Source organism: Festucalex cinctus, chromosome 13, assembly GCF_051991245.1.
Source record: "Festucalex cinctus isolate MCC-2025b chromosome 13, RoL_Fcin_1.0, whole genome shotgun sequence".
Taxonomy (NCBI): domain Eukaryota; kingdom Metazoa; phylum Chordata; class Actinopteri; order Syngnathiformes; family Syngnathidae; genus Festucalex; species Festucalex cinctus.
In genome coordinates, this window is record NC_135423.1 from 18348728 (window position 1) to 18368771 (window position 20044).

General features: G+C 42.9%; 1 protein-coding gene and 1 long non-coding RNA gene across 3 annotated transcripts in view; one reads left to right on the plus strand and one right to left on the minus strand.

Moving 5' to 3' along the window:
- The first annotated feature begins 5146 nt into the window (after positions 1–5146).
- Positions 5147–20044, plus strand: part of LOC144032874 (uncharacterized) — a 53354-nt gene continuing 38456 nt past the window's right edge. Inside the window, exon 1 of the long non-coding RNA XR_013287816.1 lies at positions 5147–5466. This is a non-coding gene — a long non-coding RNA (uncharacterized LOC144032874). The remainder of the gene's footprint in view (positions 5467–20044) is intronic.
- Positions 11019–20044, minus strand: part of grm5b (glutamate receptor, metabotropic 5b) — a 55592-nt gene continuing 46566 nt past the window's right edge. For both annotated transcript variants that reach the window (XM_077540358.1, XM_077540359.1), the window contains exons 17-18: positions 18065–18231; positions 11019–14986 (exon numbers count right to left, since the gene is read on the minus strand). In XM_077540358.1, the coding sequence (XP_077396484.1) occupies positions 13900–14986; positions 18065–18231 (1254 nt within the window). In that variant the 3' untranslated portion in view covers positions 11019–13899. The remainder of the gene's footprint in view (positions 14987–18064; positions 18232–20044) is intronic.

Here is a 20044-nt window from a genome sequence, read left to right on the forward strand (position 1 = left end):
ACATCTACTCTGTGAAGGTAAGTGCCCAAGTGCGGAAGTGATGCTGCGGATGAATCCGCTGACCATCCGCCGACCAAGAGGAGCTCTTGAAGCGAGGTAGTTGGAGGCTAGCATCTCTCATTGCACGCAGCATTTGAGAGAAGAGACAAACTTGATTTTTCATCATGTAAAACCTCGTTGTATATAATGTGCTGCGTTTGAAAATCTCATGTAAAAGTTTTCCAAAAGTCATACGAAAACGCTTATAAATCTCAGTCAAAGGTTCTTCAGCATCTTGTAGAAGGCACAGCATTGGGCTTAACTGCAAATGTTCCACTGTTGCAGAGAAAATTAATTTCTGAAAAAAGGATAGCTTGATTAGCATCCATTTAATAATCTATCATTTATGTTTTCATCCTGCTTAAGTTCTACTTGACAAGCTGATGCTAGTAGAGTGTTAGTGTTTGTTCTTACTACTGTACTGTATGTCCACCAAAATCCGTAGCACCACAATGGTGCAAAGCAATTTCATTTCATGAGCATGTGGGAGCAGCCACTTCACCCTTGTGTTACGTCCTCATTTAGATGAAGTGCTTTCACAATCACTTACCTCCGATCAGCCTACGCATTTCAGAATACTGTTCACACTATATAGAAGGCCGTATTTCTTTGTGCAAAAGAGTACCTCTCATGTTTACGATGCTGCCATGACTTACTTTCTACACACAAATACTGTAGCCTATATGAATATCGTATGTGGTTTTAGCAGAACCTTTATTGCGCATTGATGCTTATAACTGAAAGAATAACAATACGCAAGTTGGCCTATCGAGCTATGTTACTGCACGTGTACGCCACTTAATGTTTATATTAATGCTGTCATGAATGATTTTCCTATCGATTGATTTGTAAACTTATTTACTTCTTCTGCATGATAAATTCTTCATTTTATACTGGATAGTCAAAACGTCAGCTATGGATATTAATCTGAGGTTGTCGTTCTTGATGACGTCATACTTCCCTTCATCCTGACACATAACTGACAAAGGGGAAACTATCAGTAGCTTCCACCAATTTCCTGAGCAAGCAAGTGGTCAAAAACCCACAAGTGACTGCAAAACATCTGCAGCAAGAATTACTGAAAGCAGGCACTGAGGTTTCAGATTGTGCAAGTGGGCACACACTAAATACAGAAGTGCTCCATGTTCGGAATCTAAAGTTGCCACCCCGGCGCGAATTAACAAACTTTATGGTGGCCGGCTTCACCTTGCTTGCTCACTTGGAAATGGCGGCTGCTGGCTAGACTCCGGCAGTGGATGCTGTGGCTGAGTTGCCGAACTTGGGGACGATACCAACTGGACGCTCATCTAGGTCTCGTTGGACCGTGGCTTCGACGCTCCATCAAAATACGGGATCACGTGATAGTGCTGTGTTGTGCAAAAAAGATCGGGCCACTGCTCAGAGAACTGTGCTAGGTGAAGCTGCCATGTGGGTAAACAACGGTTGCCAAGGTCCACACAAACATGGTAAAGGGTGTTTTGAAAATATACTGTTTGGCTTCAATAATTACTGTATTTTCCGCACTATAAGGCACACCTAAAAGCCTTCAATTTTTTCAAAAGCTGACCATGCGCCTTATAATCCAGTGCGCCTTATATATGGATCAATATTGAGCCGCAACAGGAGATCCCACCATCTTGGATCGCTAGCTAATACTAATAATTTACCTGAGAGAAAATAATAAAACAGCTGTTTATTCATTTTGGGAGTGAATGGAGTTGTCAGAAAGCTGGTTTGTAATCTATTAATAAAGTTTGACTGACCTATCTGACTGTTTTGTTGACATTCCCTTTAGCGCAGCACCATCTAATGGATGCATAACGTAACCCCAGCCTCTACTGTAGCGCCTTATATATGGAAAAAGTTTTAAAATATGTCATTCATTGAAGGTGAGCCTTATAATGAGGTGCGCCTTACAGTGCGGAAAATACGGTACTCATCTGGAAGTAAAAAGGCATTTTATCTCATCAAGCTTGTTCTAATATTGGCTAAATGGCATTTACAAAAGAGACCTGTTTTTTTTTTTTCACGTTTGAAAATGAAGTCAAACAATACATTCAAACTACTGGACACTCCACAAACAAAACTTTGTTGTAGTTATACAGTAGGTAACTTGCTTCTATGGCTGTTGAAAATATTAAAAGAGTGTAGAGTTATTGTTTTATAAGGAACATCATTCTAGGTCTGGAAAAAAAGAGGAATAAAAACATTCTTTAATTTTGGTTGGGGGAATATTTTGGACAGGCCAAGTGCTTTGACTCAACATGTGTGTTACTGAGCTGTGCAGAAATGCAGAGACTCAAAACAATGGCACAATGTGAGGACACTTTATTCTCGGAGAAAACCGCTTCATGTCAGTTTGTTGTATTCTAGAACAATCTAAAGCAAGTTAGGCTCTAAAAATGTCAAATATGGTTGAAGCTCACAGCTCACTCACTCAGACCAGTGCGAATCAATTCCCTGCTCTACAAAGCCACTTAGAAATATACTGTAATTTTCATACAGCTATGACCATAATCTCAACATTTCACACTTCACAAATCCGAGGGGATATATGAAATAAATAACTAAATACAGTATTTAAATATAAATCCATCTTGCAGTGTCACAGACATATAGCATCAATTTACATTCTACATTTCCGTCATCAAAAACACAAACAATCAAAATGACAAAGCTTAAAAGAGCATTCCTAAAAATGAATCCTCAGAATATCAAATGGCAGATGGCGAATAAACAATACAAGATTTCCTTAAATAAACAATAGATTTCAATAGTTTTTATACATGTACAAGTTAATCGCTTCTGAAAATACATCAAGTACATGACTTTTTTTTTTTTTTTTTTCCCCCACAGCAGATTGTTTGTAAGTCTTGCTCCAATGACTTCAAAATTTCAGCGTAAGGAACATAGCACTTTAAATGGGTGGTAGGGTTGTTGAAAATTGGCACCGTGTGGGTAACTTCATTTTAAGAACACAAAGATTAAAAGAACGCCAGAGTCTGAGGATACGCACTTGACGCTTGATGTGCTTTCTGAACATCAATTAGCAGAGAGCGGTTATTATTATTATTACCATTTATTTCAGTAACAGTCATTTTGGTCCAGTGCTGAATGTATGCAATTACTTTTTGCACAATTAGTATTCAGAACGACTCTGTATTTCTTCAAGTAACCAACTATTATCCCAAACTAACTGCTTGGTACATTGCAAAGATTGAAACATAACTGCCACTTTATTCAAATGAAGATGTGCTTTGCTGCTCTCTGTTCACATCCCCGTGTTAGTGTTGCAGAAAATAAAAGAAATACACAAGAAAGCTTGTCGAAATGAACGCCTTGACTACCTGTGATGAAGTTGAAACGCACCAGTGAGCAGGAACGTGTAAACATCACTTTCTAAAGGCAACATTCATATTCTTATTGGTAGCTCCACCATCAAAGAACGAGAATCTCATCACAACTGAAAGCTCAACAATAACTGGAGGTTATGTTTGTGCTCAAAGAAACAACTATTTAGCATCTATTTGATGATGTGGATAAACATGATAAACTTTGTTTTTTATGCAAATCGTCTTTTTTTTCTTTTCTTTTTTTTTTATGCCTCCAACATGTACCAAAAAAGCTGGAATAGGAAGAGTTACACTTGCAAAGAATTTAAGGATGTCATCATCTAATATTTTTAAAAGATTCTCAGACTCTCAAAAAATTTTTATACATAAGTGGCAAGGCCGAAAACCAACAATGAAAGCCCGTGACCTTTGACCCCTCAGGTTGCACTGCATTAAAAAGTCCACTATGCAGCAAAGCGAAACTCCTATCAACACCCAGAAACGCCACCAGCTTCTCTTGGGCCTGATTTAATTAGAGATGGACTTAACGAAAAGTGTGCTGTGGTGTGACGAGTCCACATTTGAAAATTTGGTGGGAAATTATGGACATCATGTCCTTCACTCCGAGGCAAAAACGCATGGAAGCTAGTAATGGCTAACTAGCAGACTCAAGCCATCAAGTGGTTTGCGTTGCATTGTGGGTTTGGTGGCCATTATCCAACTGTGCAGTCACACAGTCAGACAGCAGATTAACTTACAAAAAGGGAAGTGGATTTACTCAGACCATTGAAGCCTTGCTAACAGTGTCACCAGCGAGCTCTTGTACTGTGGTTGATGGTGGAACCTGAGCTGGCACTCGTTAGCTGGGGCGTGGCCTCAGATTGCTTTCGCAGAGGGAATGTTTCACTGTCGTAAGATCTAGATTCATTGTTTTTTTGTTTTTTTTTTGTTCTGTTTTTGTTTTAGGCCACCCCCCCCAAAAAAATGTCTTTTTCAGGTATGTTACCAATCTTCGGGTGTTGAGGAAAGCTTCATAAATTTCCATATAGCTGTATGGGCTAGCGGTAACCATGCTGAATGTAAATACTAGGAATGTATGTGAAAAAGCTAAAACAGTAACCTTCACTTTGCCTCTCATAAATCCATAAAGTATAAAAGATTCTAATTGCTGAATATATACACTTGGTAAAACCTACAACTAAAATGCAAACTAATTTGTCAGCAGCAGTACACACAAAATACAAAAATATCGTGGTTGGCATATTTAAGAAAAGCTTTGCCACCTCTGCCCTGGATTGCACTCAGCTTCTGTCTTCACTCAGCAAACATGTACGCAGCCTTCAACCTACTTAATATTCAGGACAACACTGCTAAGTCTTTGTGTGTTCCATCTTTTCCTTGCACTTCCTATCAAATGTCTTTCTGCATCTGTCTGCACACAAAGATTCTTAGGTCAATCTTATTGAAATACTGCTTGAACATAAACACCCTATGCATCTTTTTTGAAACATCGTGGGAAGCAGTTCATGAGGTCTATTACTCAGTGACGTGCGGTCAGGACAGGCAAGGTAGGCACTGCCTGACCAAGACTGAAATGAAACAAAAATTAATTGGCTTCTTCTATTGATTTAAATTATTTTTGCATTTCACATAGCCTACACTACCTATATAGATTTGAAAGTGACATCTGGCGATTTTCATAGCTCAATTAAAATGGACTCACGACTTCTTCTGGCCTGCAGGCAAAAATGTTGCAAAATTCTCCTACTGAAGGCACACGCCTCTGACGCCTTCAGCAGCCCTTTCTGAATAGCGGTGTGTGTTTGCGCATGCGTAGTCAGTTTGCCAGTAGAAAAGTCCTTTACGCAAATTGGCAGATTGCTACGCAGCCTTTTTACGTAGCTGTATTATTCCTATGCGAACATACGTTCGTACAGTGCATTCGTGAATTCAAAACACACTTAGTGCACAGTACGCCGGTAAGATGACGCCACTCTGGAAAATCTAAAACTATTTTCACGCCTTTCTTTTGAGGAAAAACGTCATTTTTTGAAAGATGGGAGCCCAACGCCTTAGCTACCGGATCTTCAGCAAAGTAAGGGATTGAGAATTATTCGTACTTTTCACAAAGAATGCTACATAAAGGAAATACTGGCTTTGTGGATGGTTTCACTTTACATGATGTTTGACATTGCTATTGTCACGCCGCCACCTGCGTGACAGGCCATGCTTTTATTTTGTTATCCATGTTTCCTGTTTTATTTTGAATTTCTGATTCCCTTCGCACCCCAGGTCACTTGCCCTTCCTGCAGTTCACTAATTACCGGTCCCCGCCCATGATCATGTCCACCTGCCACCAATCAACCAAGACAATAAAAGCCACCTGCATTCTCCCCTCCGTTGCCGAAGTGTCACACACAGTTAGTGCATGGAAGCGTCCCACAGTCCTCGAGTCCTTGTTCCTGTTGCCTTGTTGTTTTGCCTTGTTTTTGTGCCTTATCCTCCACAGCGGAGCGCCCTTAGTTACCCCTTGTGCCTTGAGCCTTGTTTCCTCCCTAGCGGAGCGCCTTTTGTTGTCCCCTGTACCTTTTGCCTGTTTTTTCCTCCCCAGTGGAGCGTTTTTAGTTCTCCACTTTTTGACCCCCCTTTCTCCTCTCAGTGTGAGAGGAGACAGCTGCTGACCGGCAATAAATCTGTTGCCTTTGTGGCCTACCTTTATCCTGCGTCTGAGTCCTACCTCTCCTCGTCGTGTCAGTACACTTCGGCCAGCATGGACCCAGCAGGAAAGGTCGAGGCTGCGCTGCAGAGCCTTGAGCTCCGGCTTGCCAACCAGGAAAAGGTTCAGCAAGCCGTGATTTCGGAGCTGAAGGAGCTGTCGAGCCAGGTCCAAGGACTGGTGAGCCAATCGCGGCGTCGAGCTCCAGCCTCCACCGGACAGCTACCCCTCCCCGAACTCTCTGTCCCGACCACGTCATTCACCGGGGTAGGATTGAGACTGGCCTCCCCAGAACGATACTCCGGTGAACCTGGACAATGTCAGACTTTTCTCACGGAGTGTGACATCCATTTTGAACACTCACCACAGGCATTTTCCACAGCTCGGTCCCGGGTAGCCTTCATGGTGTCCCACCTGACTGGACGAGCCAAGACCTGGGCAACCGCGGAATGGGCCAGGGGCTCCCCGGTCTGCCAAAATGTACAGGATTTTCAAGCCGCCTTGCGCCAGGTCTTTGATCCCGACAACAATGACCGAGAGAAGGCACGAGCATTGAGCCGGCTCCAACAAGGCAAAGAACCCGTCAGCGATTACGCAATCCGCTTTCGCACCTTGGCCACAAACAGTGGCTGGAACTCCACAGCGTTACAGGACCACTTTCTGAAAGGACTCTCACCCGCCATACAAGAACTCCTGATTCCCGTGGACCTTCCAACCAACTTGGATGCTCTGATCTCCCTAGCGATTCGTGCTGATCATCGCCGACGAGAGTTGACCAAGTCCAGCGGGCACCATAGAAGGGTGGAACCAACCCCCTTTTCACCGCCAATGGAAACAGAAATGCCACAGCTCATCATGCCTCCCCGACCAGCGCCAAGGGAAGTGCCTAACGTCGAGGAGGAACCCATGCAGCTTGGTCGGGCCCAGTTAACCACCGAGGAGCGACAGCGTCGCCGCCAAGAAGGCCGCTGCTTCTACTGTGGTGAACTTGGTCATCTGGTGGGAACTTGCACCATGAAAAGAGGTGCACCGGTGAGTTCCTCGTCACCCCGACCTGCTAAGACACAAAGAATCACGCAAGCCCAGATACGCCACCATGCTATGACCATTGACATGCCAGCACTCATCGACTCCGGTTCCGACGAGAGCCTCATGGACTGGGGCCTCGTTAAGCAAGTACGAGCCACCACCGAACCCCTTCCCCGGATCATCCAGGCCAGAGCCCTGAATGGCAAGGAGCTCTTCAGCATCACCCACATCACCGAACCCCTGGAAGTACGAATTGGACAACATATCGAAAATCTCCGTTTCCACGTAATCCAAGCTTCGTCACCCACTTTGGTTCTGGGACACCCTTGGCTACGTCAACACAACCCCCGAATTGACTGGAACTCCGGGAATATACTGGATTGGGGAAAAGATTGTAGGGATCACGTTTTGGACCAATCAGCGACCAGTGCATCCTCAGCCGCAGTCAACCTGGTCACCCTTGAGTCTCTCGCTCCTGAACCTCGCCAGTCACCGCCTCAAGCCCCCGAGTCTCGCTGGGCGCATCTCCAAGACCCTGAGCCACACCAAGTCTCTGCATCATGTCACGCCAAGTCTCTGCATCAGGTCACGCCAAGTCTCTGCATCACGCCGACCAAGCCAAAGCCGACCAAGCCAAAGCCGTCCACGCCAAAGCCGTCCACGCCAAAGCCGTCCACGCCAAAGCCGTCCACGCCAAAGCCGTCCACGCCAAAGCCGTCCACGCCAAGCCTGCCACGCCTCGTCATGTCTGCCACGCCAAGTCAGCCAAGCCTGCCACACCTGCCAAGCCTACCACGTTTCGCCAAGTCTGCCAAGCCTGTCACGCCAATTCTGCCACGTTTCGCCAAGTCTGCCAAGCCTGTCACGCCAATTCTGCCACGTTTCGCCAAGTCTGCCAAGCCTGTCACGCCAATTCTGCCACGTTTCGCCAAGTCTGCCAAGCCTGTCACGCCAATTCTGCCACGTTTCGCCAAGTCTGCCAAGCCTGTCACGCCAATTCTGCCACGTTTGCCAAGCCTGCCACGCCTCGTCAAGTCTGCCAAGCTTGCCACGCCACGTCTGCTACGCCTCGCCAAGTCACGTCAAGTCCGCCCGCGGACTCTTCTATCGGGAACATCCTGAACGGCCCCTTGTCTGGCTTCATGGTCGCCCTCCTGGACTGCCCTTTTGTCTGGGACGGAGGGGTGAGCCGTGTTCCCACCTCCGTGCCCCCTTCCGCCCGCCCTTGTTTTTGGACTCTATGGGTCGGATGGCCGTCAGGAGCCGGCCATTGAGGGGGGGGTACTGTCACGCCGCCACCTGCGTGACAGGCCATGCTTTTATTTTGTTATCCATGTTTCCTGTTTTATTTTGAATTTCTGATTCCCTTCGCACCCCAGGTCACTTGCCCTTCCTGCAGTTCACTAATTACCGGTCCCCGCCCATGATCATGTCCACCTGCCACCAATCAACCAAGACAATAAAAGCCACCTGCATTCTCCCCTCCGTTGCCGAAGTGTCACACACAGTTAGTGCATGGAAGCGTCCCACAGTCCTCGAGTCCTTGTTCCTGTTGCCTTGTTGTTTTGCCTTGTTTTTGTGCCTTATCCTCCACAGCGGAGCGCCCTTAGTTACCCCTTGTGCCTTGAGCCTTGTTTCCTCCCTAGCGGAGCGCCTTTTGTTGTCCCCTGTACCTTTTGCCTGTTTTTTCCTCCCCAGTGGAGCGTTTTTAGTTCTCCACTTTTTGACCCCCCTTTCTCCTCTCAGTGTGAGAGGAGACAGCTGCTGACCGGCAATAAATCTGTTGCCTTTGTGGCCTACCTTTATCCTGCGTCTGAGTCCTACCTCTCCTCGTCGTGTCAGCTATTGCTAGCTTGATTTTGCAAGGAATTAGACTGTTTTACTGGGAGATGTCCACTTTATTACATCCTTTCCGGGCGTCCGGACGGGTTTTTATTAATGAATAAAATTGTCCGGTTTTCGTTGTGAGGCAAATGGGAGGCGGAGTGCACTGCACCGTGTTTATCGCGACGGGCAGACAAACATTTGCGTACATCAGTTAGCGTTGGAATGTTGTCCTCGGCTACAACAGTGACTCAGAGCTTTAGCTTTTTTTTGTCAAGTAATTTTTGTTTCTATCAATACACAGTAGGCATGCATTAAAATAGTTCGAATGTACAGCATCTTGGAGTAAACAGTATAATTTTTAAGTATTAGTTAGGCCTAAGTGTCCTTTTTTTCCCGGTTAAAATAGGGTCACCCTAGGATATGTTGTACACTCGCCTGCCGACACACACATTTGTAATTGGTGTGTATGTTTCAATTTACGACTGCCTGCCTACCCAAGCCTAGAGCTCACTGCACGTCACTGCTATTACTGCATTCTAGAAAACTGGAAAGATAGAAGAAAACTAATTCCGGGTTAAAATGGGATGTGACCCAATTTCACTGAGAAATGGTCCCAACAGACTACAATTATGAGCTATGTTGGTTGTACAATATATCTTGATTGAATCGGTTTGATGAGTAGATTTTTTTTAATGATCTAAAATGTCTTAGAAGATTCTGTTTGTTGTCAGAACTGCTGAATACATCAGTGCAGTTTGCGTTGAACTATCATTACATTAGATCACAACCGGCTTAGTGTGCTTTTAAAACCGTGCTGTAGATCAAGCAGCCTCCTGCTCCTGCTCATCATCAATGATTGTGCTAAAAGCAAACAGGTTGACATTACATAACCTAGAGATTGTTTTCCTCTGATCAGCAGATGAGCGCTTTTGGATTAAAAGTATGCACAAGGATTATCAATCCAATTCTTCGGAGTGCAGTTATAAGATAAATCGTGCTAGTTTTTGGTTGTGCATCGTACGTCGGGAATGCAGCCTTAAATCAAGGGAATTTTGCTTTCCTTCCAAAATGATCATCCCATCATTAACTGTATTTTTTTTTTCTGAACAATCACATGATTTTGAATATAGACTGATGTATGTGTAGGAAATGAGACATGGGCATTGATCCTGTCTGTCTTCTGAAGCAGCACAACAGTTCCACCCGAGGGGCTGATAACAAGTGTGTGAAGGGTTGAAAGGAGCGCAGCATTCTTTCGCTTAGCACAACATGAAGACAGTCAAGTCAAGTGTCACGAGCATGTAACTCCTACCAAATCACACAAACAGAACTGGCTAATTGCTGTGTCATGGTCTGTTTCAGCATAAGACATAATGGTGATGATGATGATGATAATGCACAGATTGAAATTAATGGTCCTGTTTTTTCTTTGCTTCATTTAAAAAAAAAAAAAAAAAATCTTCATAAACCAACATTTACACTTGTGCAGAGTAAATAAGGGTAACTGTCACTCAAAGCATATTTCTGTCTTTAAACAATGCCATCCAAGGAGAGACAAAAAAAACAAAAAAATGTCACAAAATAACCTCTCTGTCTCACACCCGCACTAATTCACAACTCATTCTTTCACCTTGAGCAGATTTTCCGTAAACACAATCGCGTTTCTTGGCAAAGTAACCCCAGACAATGCAGAAGTATTTCTTCAAATTGATTAGAAAACCCACTTAATGTTTGTGTACTATTGCTTTCACAATGAAAAGAACAGAATGAGCTAATTGAAAATATCAAAATACAATAGAAAGACTTCAACATTTACTCTTTTTGTTTTTATGAAACCACATATTTACTAACAAAGCGTATAAGGTAGCCCCGCCGAAAACACTTTGGCACAATAATCATATCAAATAACATAAATGTGAATTGGAATGTTCACAAACACATTCAGAGCACAGTTTCTGGAGTTGTATTGTTTATGACCTTTTTTTATGTGCAAGTCATTGTAAATGTTGTATTTGATATATTCGTTCCAAGGACAGTTCCTTCATGGAAAAAAAAAACATGAAATGGAAAAAATGTTATTAATTGATCAAATTATTGCTCAACAGTCTTTGTATGTTTTTAAATAAGGTTGCCAGGCAACAAGAAGAGACTTTATATACTTGTCCGTGGTAGCAAGAACTCCATTTAACACTGAAGTAATTTTGATCAAAATGTCTAACTGAGAACGCTTATATATATTTTTTCTCATATAATTGGCCTGAAGTGCTTTCCGCTAACATTCATGCAGCAGAGAGGAGGATTTATCAAAGCTTCTCTGCCAGAGACACGAGGGAATAATTTCATGTTTGCACCTGTGCCACAGACTGACAGAAGCTAATGATGTGAACTTTTTCCCCAAAGACATGGCAGCGAATCTAATGAATTCAGTCAAATATTATGAAGGAGAGCGTCACTGGTGCCCTGCTGTCACATTGTGTGGAAATTCTTTGTAAGACTGACGTCAAGCGTAACGTTGTGGTTAAGGTCAGATTTTAGTCAATTAGCAACCGGATTTGATGTTGTCAAACAAAAGTGTTTGTTGAGCTGCCTTCCCTGCCTTTTGGTGCAAAAATGGTGCCTTTGGTGCCTCAAGAATAGGGTAAACAGACGTCCCAATTTAACCACGACAGTCGATATTACGCAGGTCCCTCATCGGTGTCCTGCTTTTTGCCATGTATGTCAATCACGCAGTTGTCTTAGCGATTCATATGATAAACCCATTTAGGTGAATTTAACTGTTACATTTCTTCCTTTAATTTGCTTCCAAATTCATGTTTGTGTTCTCATTTGCATCCGCATCTAAACGGTAGAAGGCATGTTTTCGTTATACCGGAACTATTGCTGCCTTCATGTGGTATCGTAGTTATGATAAATACCGTTTGTCGAGTAGAAAATTGCACGTGAACGCCTCGTGTCGTATTTTCCACTGGACAACTGGGAATTTATTTTGATTTATTTCAAATTTCAACATGGCGGAGAGTGCCGCAGGATTCGTGAATGGCAATAAATAATAACACTTATAAGGGCGTTGTTGTCCATTAGCAGGTTGTTTTAGAATCTACACAATTACGTAGCATACCCAATTCAGTCTTTTACAACTCATTATTTGCTGTAATTGTTTGGTTTTACGAGTAAAGACGACATCAGCTGCCCTGAGTATTTCGTTGCTACAACAAAAGCACATTAACAGAATTCAGTCGTAATTCGGTACGGAAGCGTTAGAGCTGCCAATGTGGAATAAACATTTTTGGCTAACGAGTATGTTCGAACATACTCGCAAATATGTTCGAACATACTCGCAAATATGTTCGAACATACTCGCAAATATGTTCAAACATACTCGCAAATATGTTCAAACATACTCGCAAATGTTCGAACATAGTCACAAATACGTTCAAACGTACTTGTAGGCTACATGCTACAAAATTAGCATACCTTCCCATAATGCCACGGGGTATTATTTGCGCATGCACAAGTGCAAACAAAACCCCATTTTTAGGCATTTGGGCCACATTACCAATTCATTAGAATATTAAGTACACAAAAAACATGTTCATTCGTAACTTTTACGATTTATAATGCGCATGATTTAAGCTTGTCATTGTTTGCCCCATAATGCAATGGGGTATTGCGCTTGTACCACAGCACCACAGCAATCGAAATATGCGCACATAATACCCCGTGGCATTATGGGAAGGTATGCTAACTTTGTAGCATGTAGCCTACATGTACGTTCGAACATATTTGCGAGTATGTTCAAACATATTTGCTAGTATGTTCGAACGTATTTGCGAGTATGTTTGAACGTATTCGCAAGTATGTTCAAACGTATTTGCGTCTATGTTCGAACGTATTTGCGAGTATGTTTGAACATATATTTGCAAGTATGTTCGAACATACTCGTCAGCCAAAAATGTTTACTCCACATTGGCAATTTTACGCTTCCGTATGTCCAAGAGGTAAGGTCCATCTTTCCCATAGCACGTGAAGGCAGGGTAACGCTACTAGAAGTAGCACCAGCTCTGTGTCTAAGAATCATGGGAAATTAAGTCCTACTGTTGGGGTCAGCTTTTACGACAGCATGTTTTCAATGTGGGCCCAGTGTGACATAAACTACATAACCAGCTTCCAATTGCTGTTGTATATTTGATTTTCACATCCCAATTTTTATTTTGAAATTTTGGTCACCCTAACTGTCAATCAAGATAGCATTTAGCATTAGCAAAAGCAATAACACAACCACCGGACATTGACGAGCAATTCAATTGGTTATGAATTGCTCCTGGTGAGATTGTATATGATTTTCAGTGAAATTCTAGTGTCCCCGTTTTTAATTTTGAAAATCTGTTCACCAAGCATCAAGTGAAACTGAACAACAATTTTGATTGTTTTGATGTAATAAAAAGATGCTTCTGTGCCAAGCAACATACTGCAGCTGCTTGTTAACATAAAGAACTTCTGCAACTCATAACTTGTAAAATATTTACAGTTTCGCTTCTTTTGTGCGTCCGCACGCACAGATGCGCGATTGACTCCTGTACAACAGATCAGCTGTACAGTTTATGTGCCCTTTGGGAGCTTTTCGTTGGTCCACAAGCATTTCCCTTTGCCCGTTTCTCCTTAAGACAAGTAAAACACACCCATGGATGTATACGCAGAGTACATACACAAGTGCACAATTGCTAGCTCTAATTAGCTGACAGCCATGTTAGCGTAAGGCCACAATCTAACCCTAATACATATTTTCAACCACAAATTTCTCTTGTGGCCATTTCCCTTTCTGATGTAAGGAACCTTACTATGAAAATATGATCTCAAAGCACACATGTAAACACGTTTTCACATCCTTGTGGGGATGAGTGGATTTCGGTTGATCCATCCGCTTTTCTCGACCGGCTCCTCTTCCTCATGCCTGCCTCACAGTGAAGAGGAACTCTGGCTGTAGTTTCTGAGATTTAGTCTACTGTACCTGGGCGAAGGTGGCGAGGGGGGAGGATGGGAGGGCACCGGGGGGAGACACAGATCGATATCAGACACGGCCGAGCTACTGCTTGACGCCAGAGAGTCCCGGAAGGGCGACGGGGGAGTCAAGGCAATAAGCTCCTCCTCCAATTCCACCCTTCTCAGTGGGGAGTCCATGAGGCAGGTGACCAAGCCACCTGGCATGGGGGAAACGGAAGGGGAGGATTGCGGGTGAGGAGGTGGAAAAGGGTAAGGCGGATGTGGAAGAGGGACAGAGTGAACAGGACAACCAACCCGCCGGCCCAGGCTGGACTCCGCCAGGGGGTGGGGCTGGACGTCGGCGTAGGTGGTGAGGATCGGCGGCGTGTGGATCTCACGAGGAAGAAGATAGGGGTCGGTGGGGTGTGGCGCCGGCGGCGAGTGTTTGTGCGCGTGGGGGTGCGTCGGAGAGGACAACAGCATCATGGTGTTGAGCTCGCTGATGTTGGCGGTAAAACGGTTCACCACGCAGCTGATCTGATCCATCAGGTTGCTTTGGCACGCCACCGGGCGACCCTCCAAGATGATCAGCCGGCCGTCGCTCCCGGCCACGCCCGAGCTGCTGCTGACGTGGCCGTAACTGCTGCCGCTGCTCTGGCTGCAAGTGCTGCTGGGATACTTGGCACCGCCTGCCGACTGAGGCTCCTCCTCCAATCCGGCGCCGAGTCTCTGGCTCACCGTGCTGATCGGGGAGGGCGTTTGCGGACGATACGTGAGGGAGTACCTCTCCTCCGCTTCAGACACGTCGTACAGGTTCTTGTCGGCGCCGGCGTCGCTTTGAGAGGGCAGGGAGGAAATGGAGGGGAGGGAGGGCAGGGGCATGTGCGGAGGCACGTCGGCTCCTCCACAGTAACGTTCCTCGGACGTCTTGGAGAAGGGCTTGATGACCGCCGTCTGATTGTTCTCCTTCTTCTTGATGTGGAAGGACAGACGCTGCCACAAGTGGTTCCCGTGCGAACTGTTGCGCTCCGTCTGGGCCCAAGACACCGATTTGCCGTTTGAGCTGGAAAACGAGATCAATTTAAGACTATGAACGGGAATACGATCAAAAAAGAAGTCTTGTGAATAGGCTTCAGTAGGTCGAGACAAAGAAAGCAACAAGGAATTTATAAAGCAAAATGTTACTGTCACAGTCCACGAATGATATTTCAAAAAGTCCCACACCGGAACGTGCCAGGGTAATAGGAGGTACAGACATCAACAGTTGCCAGAAAAATGCTTTGGATTTACCAGAATCTCATCTAATCTTCAGTTAAGTGACAAAAATACACAAAAGCTGTCTTCTTAAACCCGGTACCAAACTATGGCATGGGGGGCCATATGTGGCCCACTATCTATTTTGAAGTTGCCCACATCATATACTGGTACTGACATCTGCTACTAATACATTTGTTTTATATGCTGTTGAGGTTTTCTAAATATGCAAATATGTAAATTAACTATTTAAATGACACAAGTAACATTTCTCTTCATAACATGGGATGAATAAAAATAATTAATGTTTAAAAGCAAAAATTGTGAAAACAGTTCTAAGTACTGTAATATTTGTGTTTTCTAGATTATAGTTGGGGGTGGGATTAAATAAATTTTCTTCTCCCAACTCCCTTTGAGGCAAAATCATATTTCTTCCCTAATTTTTCTCTTATTTTTTTGTTTATATTATGAAACTATAGTATGAATTGTTGCTCTTGTGTTCAACTGCAAATTGTTGCCTGAAATAAATGAAAAATGGAATGAAATGAATACTTGACATGAATTATTAAGTGAATTGGTCATCTCAGTACTAATTGCTCTTTTTTTGGTTCTAAATGAAGAGATAGGATTAGGCTGCTGTTCAGTGCAGTGGTTGATATTTTCAGGTTGGTTACAGGGTCTCAACCATTACAAAATCTTGTAAAAGCATACACTATTTTATAGAAAGCTGTTCAGGTAGCAGTTTTCAAAAACAACTGTCATATATAAACAATATGAAATTGCCTTATTGAATGATTTTGGTGTGCTTCATAAATCAAAGTCAAAACATTAGGAAGTGGCCTTTGCATCATTCGATTTTTTTTTTTTTTTTTTCGTACGTGACCCTCTGAGGAATAAATTCGGACAACCCTGGTTAAAATTAATCCCACACAAACAATGAGACATTTTCATATTGAACACACTATACAACATTCACAGAGCAAGGCGGAAAAGTTATGTGAATGCAGCGCTAATCGGAGTCCGCCAACCTAAAATGCCATCAATATGACAAGATTGACATGGATGTTGTTAGAGCTGTCCGACCCTATGAAACACACGCAGCTGTTTTGAGGTTTCTTTCTCAAGAAGCATTGCCGGATCAACTTGTGAGTCAGCCAGCCCTCAGGCAAGAGCTCTCAAAGACCGACAATTAAGATTTACTAACTTGCTTGAAGCTGTTTCAAACAGTTATTCAATCAAAGGTTCACATTTTTCACATACAGTACTTTTTTTTTTTTTTTTTTTTTGGACACATTGTATTCTGAAATAAAATGGAAGTGTACACTGTAATTGCTTGTGGCATGGCATTACTTTCAGGAAACGGCCTGTTTTTGTGACTTGGATGAAGATCAGCTCCCATTTTCTGACCGGATATTTTCGCTATGTTTTGTAAACATAAAATGTAGTTTCAGTTTTCGTTTTTTTAAAAAGCATTTTTGTTTTTATTTCCTTTTGTTAATGAAATTGTTTTCTGAATTTTAGTTTTAGATTTGTCATTAGTTTTCATTAATTATCTAAAATAACCTTGGTCCCTACCTGAAAAGTCTGGTTAAATTAATGAATAAAAAAAATAAAAGATTCTACAACTACAAACACTGAAATGTGACTTTTCCAGATATACAAGCTAATATGTCAGCATTTTCAGCAAATCAATAAACAATAAGATTGAGATTTGGAGGTGACATCATCATCAGTCAGTGACATTGGAACCAATTAGTGTAAATAGATAAAAATACGTTCATGTACGGAGATGGACTTCAGATGGTGTTCATTCTTCATTTTCAGCAGCTCTTTTACTTTCCATTTTACACTATTCTCTCCTTTTTATCAGTCACATTCTGTCCTCTGCAGACGTCTTTCTCTGATCCTTTTGTCAGATTAATTAGTGTGATTAATATGCAGTGTAATTTTGAATGAAGAACTCACCTTTTCCCAGGGATGTGCATAATGTACACACGTTGACTACAGTACATATGCACATGTTGTAACTTGTAATAGGCTGACAATCACACTGTAACAATATGCTGCTCACTAATTGCATGTTGGCACAAAAAAAGGATGTCGGAACTGAGCAGAAATATAGTGTTGCAATTGTTAAAAGGCAGCAATATTTATGTTCTAATTTACTGAATACATCTATAATGATTGTAATAATAAGCGAAGCAAGCAAAGCTCTTCAAACAATTCAAATGTCAGTGTCTGTTTCTTTGAGAAACATCCTTCACTCCCTCTCATCTCTTGGCTTTCTATCTGTACATGTTGACATGACAGCATCTGAAAGGCACCATCCGAGGACAGGGGTATAACCCCATGCTGATTTCCACCAACAACTCTGAAAAAAGAGGACCCAAATAGATGAAGATGTGCGGAGGGGAGGGGGGAAAAAAAACCAAGAGGGAAGCGCTTCTGACATTTCTCATAAGAGCGTGATTGAAATCTTGCTCAGCAAGCCGGGTGGTTGAGCTGATGTAACCGGCTGAGAATTGAAACTGCTCTCTTTTCTCCTCTTTTCTGTGGCTCGTCGTCATTGATGATTTGATCCTTTGCTTATTGCTTTAGATGACAAGATGATGGCTTTGAGATTGGTGAAAATGTCCGTCACACAACACGCCATTTATTTCTCCATCTCTCCTCCTTCTATTCATCTCTTTCTGAATGCACTCTGATTTTGCTGCCCAATTTTCCCCCTTTCTTCCCTTCTCCTCAATTCATCCCCATCCCTGTCTTTGCTGTGTCCCCATTAGCCAATTGCCTGCAGTTCACGTTAGGGTCAGAAGAACAATCGAGCAAGGGGGCTTCAGTAAATCAATCTTTGGGAGAGCTGAAACACACGCGCCTTCACACCTACCTGAGAGTCTCTGCAGTGGAGCCTCTGCGTTTCCACAGGTTAACCAGACTAGACGAGCGGCTAGCAGCTGAGGATGATTTGCCATCGCCCACATGCATGCGCACCACTGTACTGGTGGTAAAGGCACTGCGCACATTTCGTTCTGGTTTGGCCAAAATGATGTACACCTTTGATGACAGAAAGTAAAATATATGTTACACTTGGGGTGAAGATTTCACTGCACCTGTTCAGGGACTTGAAATTTATTCAAAAAGTTGTTTCTCTCTCTCACATTGCACATTGCAGGCCACCCAACCACACACACACACACACACTCTCTCTCTCTCTCTCTCTCTCTCTCTCTCTCTCTCTCTCTCTCTCTCTCTCTCTCTCTCTCTCTCTCTCTCTCTCTCTCTCTCTCTCTCTCTCTCTCTCTCTAATTCAATGTCCTTTTTTTTTCCCTTTAAAACAATAGTTCTGATATTTTGGTTCATATTTCTGTGCCATGCTGTGCATTCCGGCATATCAAAGGTGATACCTTTGACATGCGCAACTGACAATTTGTTGACTGAAAGTTGACTAAACTTTATGCCTTCTTGAACAATGTCTAAGTTTTGCCACAGGTAGTGTAACACAATTTTGGTGAATTTAATTGAGATGCAGGCAGACAGATTCTCAGCTCTTTGGACACGTGTAGTAGATTCATAAATATGACAACTAGGTGTGTGAATTGCCTAGTACCTGACGATTCAATTCGCATCACGATTCATAGGTAACGATTTGATTCGATACCGATTAATCCCGATACGAATTTCTAAGTCGATTGTTGCAATTTTTCCCCTCAAATTTAGAAAATACTAATCAGTAAACTTGTACATGTACACTCTAAGATTTGTATGAAATTGTATGTATTATTTATTGATCTGAAACTTCAAGTCATCTTCCATGCTTAAGGTTTGAACTCTGACTCTAAGGAAGACATTTTATTGATTATTTTTTCCATCAAAAAATGAATGGGTAAAAATCAATCCAGCTGCCTATTGATTCAATTCGAGAATTCTGAGCTGTAATATCGCGATATATTGCCGAATCGAATTATTTTTAACACCCGTAATGACAACAGTATGCATCAAACTCTCTGAATCATTGCAGAAATAAAATAATTGAACACTTTAATGTTATTATTATCATCTTTGTGTGTTTTTCAAATCATCCCACTGGCGACAACACAGCTATCAAACACGGCCACTAGCAATCTGGGTGCAAGGCAGCCTTCCACCATTTCAAGGACTGCACCTTTCGCACGCCTATTTTAAAGCGAATGAGTGTTCGCGCACACATTGGCGCAAAGTACCCATTGTGTGCATATTTGAAAATACCACAATAAAGTCTCACCAGCCCCTGCGTAGATTTAGACCATGTTAGATTAGGGCTCTTGATGACTAGATAGATGACTTGAGCTAGGCCGTTATGATGCTGTTATTCGTCCTTGCTTGGTGCCCTGCTCTGTGTCCTTGCTTGACGCCTTTCTATGTGTCTGCATTCTGACATACGTATCCAATAAAAAAAACAGTTAAAGCCATCAGGCCACACATTCTCACATGGGGAGGTTGGGCTGTTCGCCCATGTGGGCGGGCGGCCTAGACAGTATAAGTGCAGGAACGATTTTGAATGGATCAGTTCCTTTTCTGCATGCGAATGGAAGAGGGCTCCGTAGCTGTGTACTCGATCTTTCTGGCATCCAGTAAACAGTTCAACTGAGAAAATGCAGCCGTCTGGTTATTACTGTTAGTATAATATTGTGAGCATTAAGATACAAGAACCAGTGGAAGTTCCCACCCAACCCAACCCAACGGACCACTCAACCGCACTTCGCGCCAGACTTGCGCTGATCACAAAAATAGGCACCTATATCTATAAATAGAACTAAATAACACTCACTGACACAACACAAATATGATTCATTATTATTATCCATTCTAATGCCCAGTTGGTGTTTGG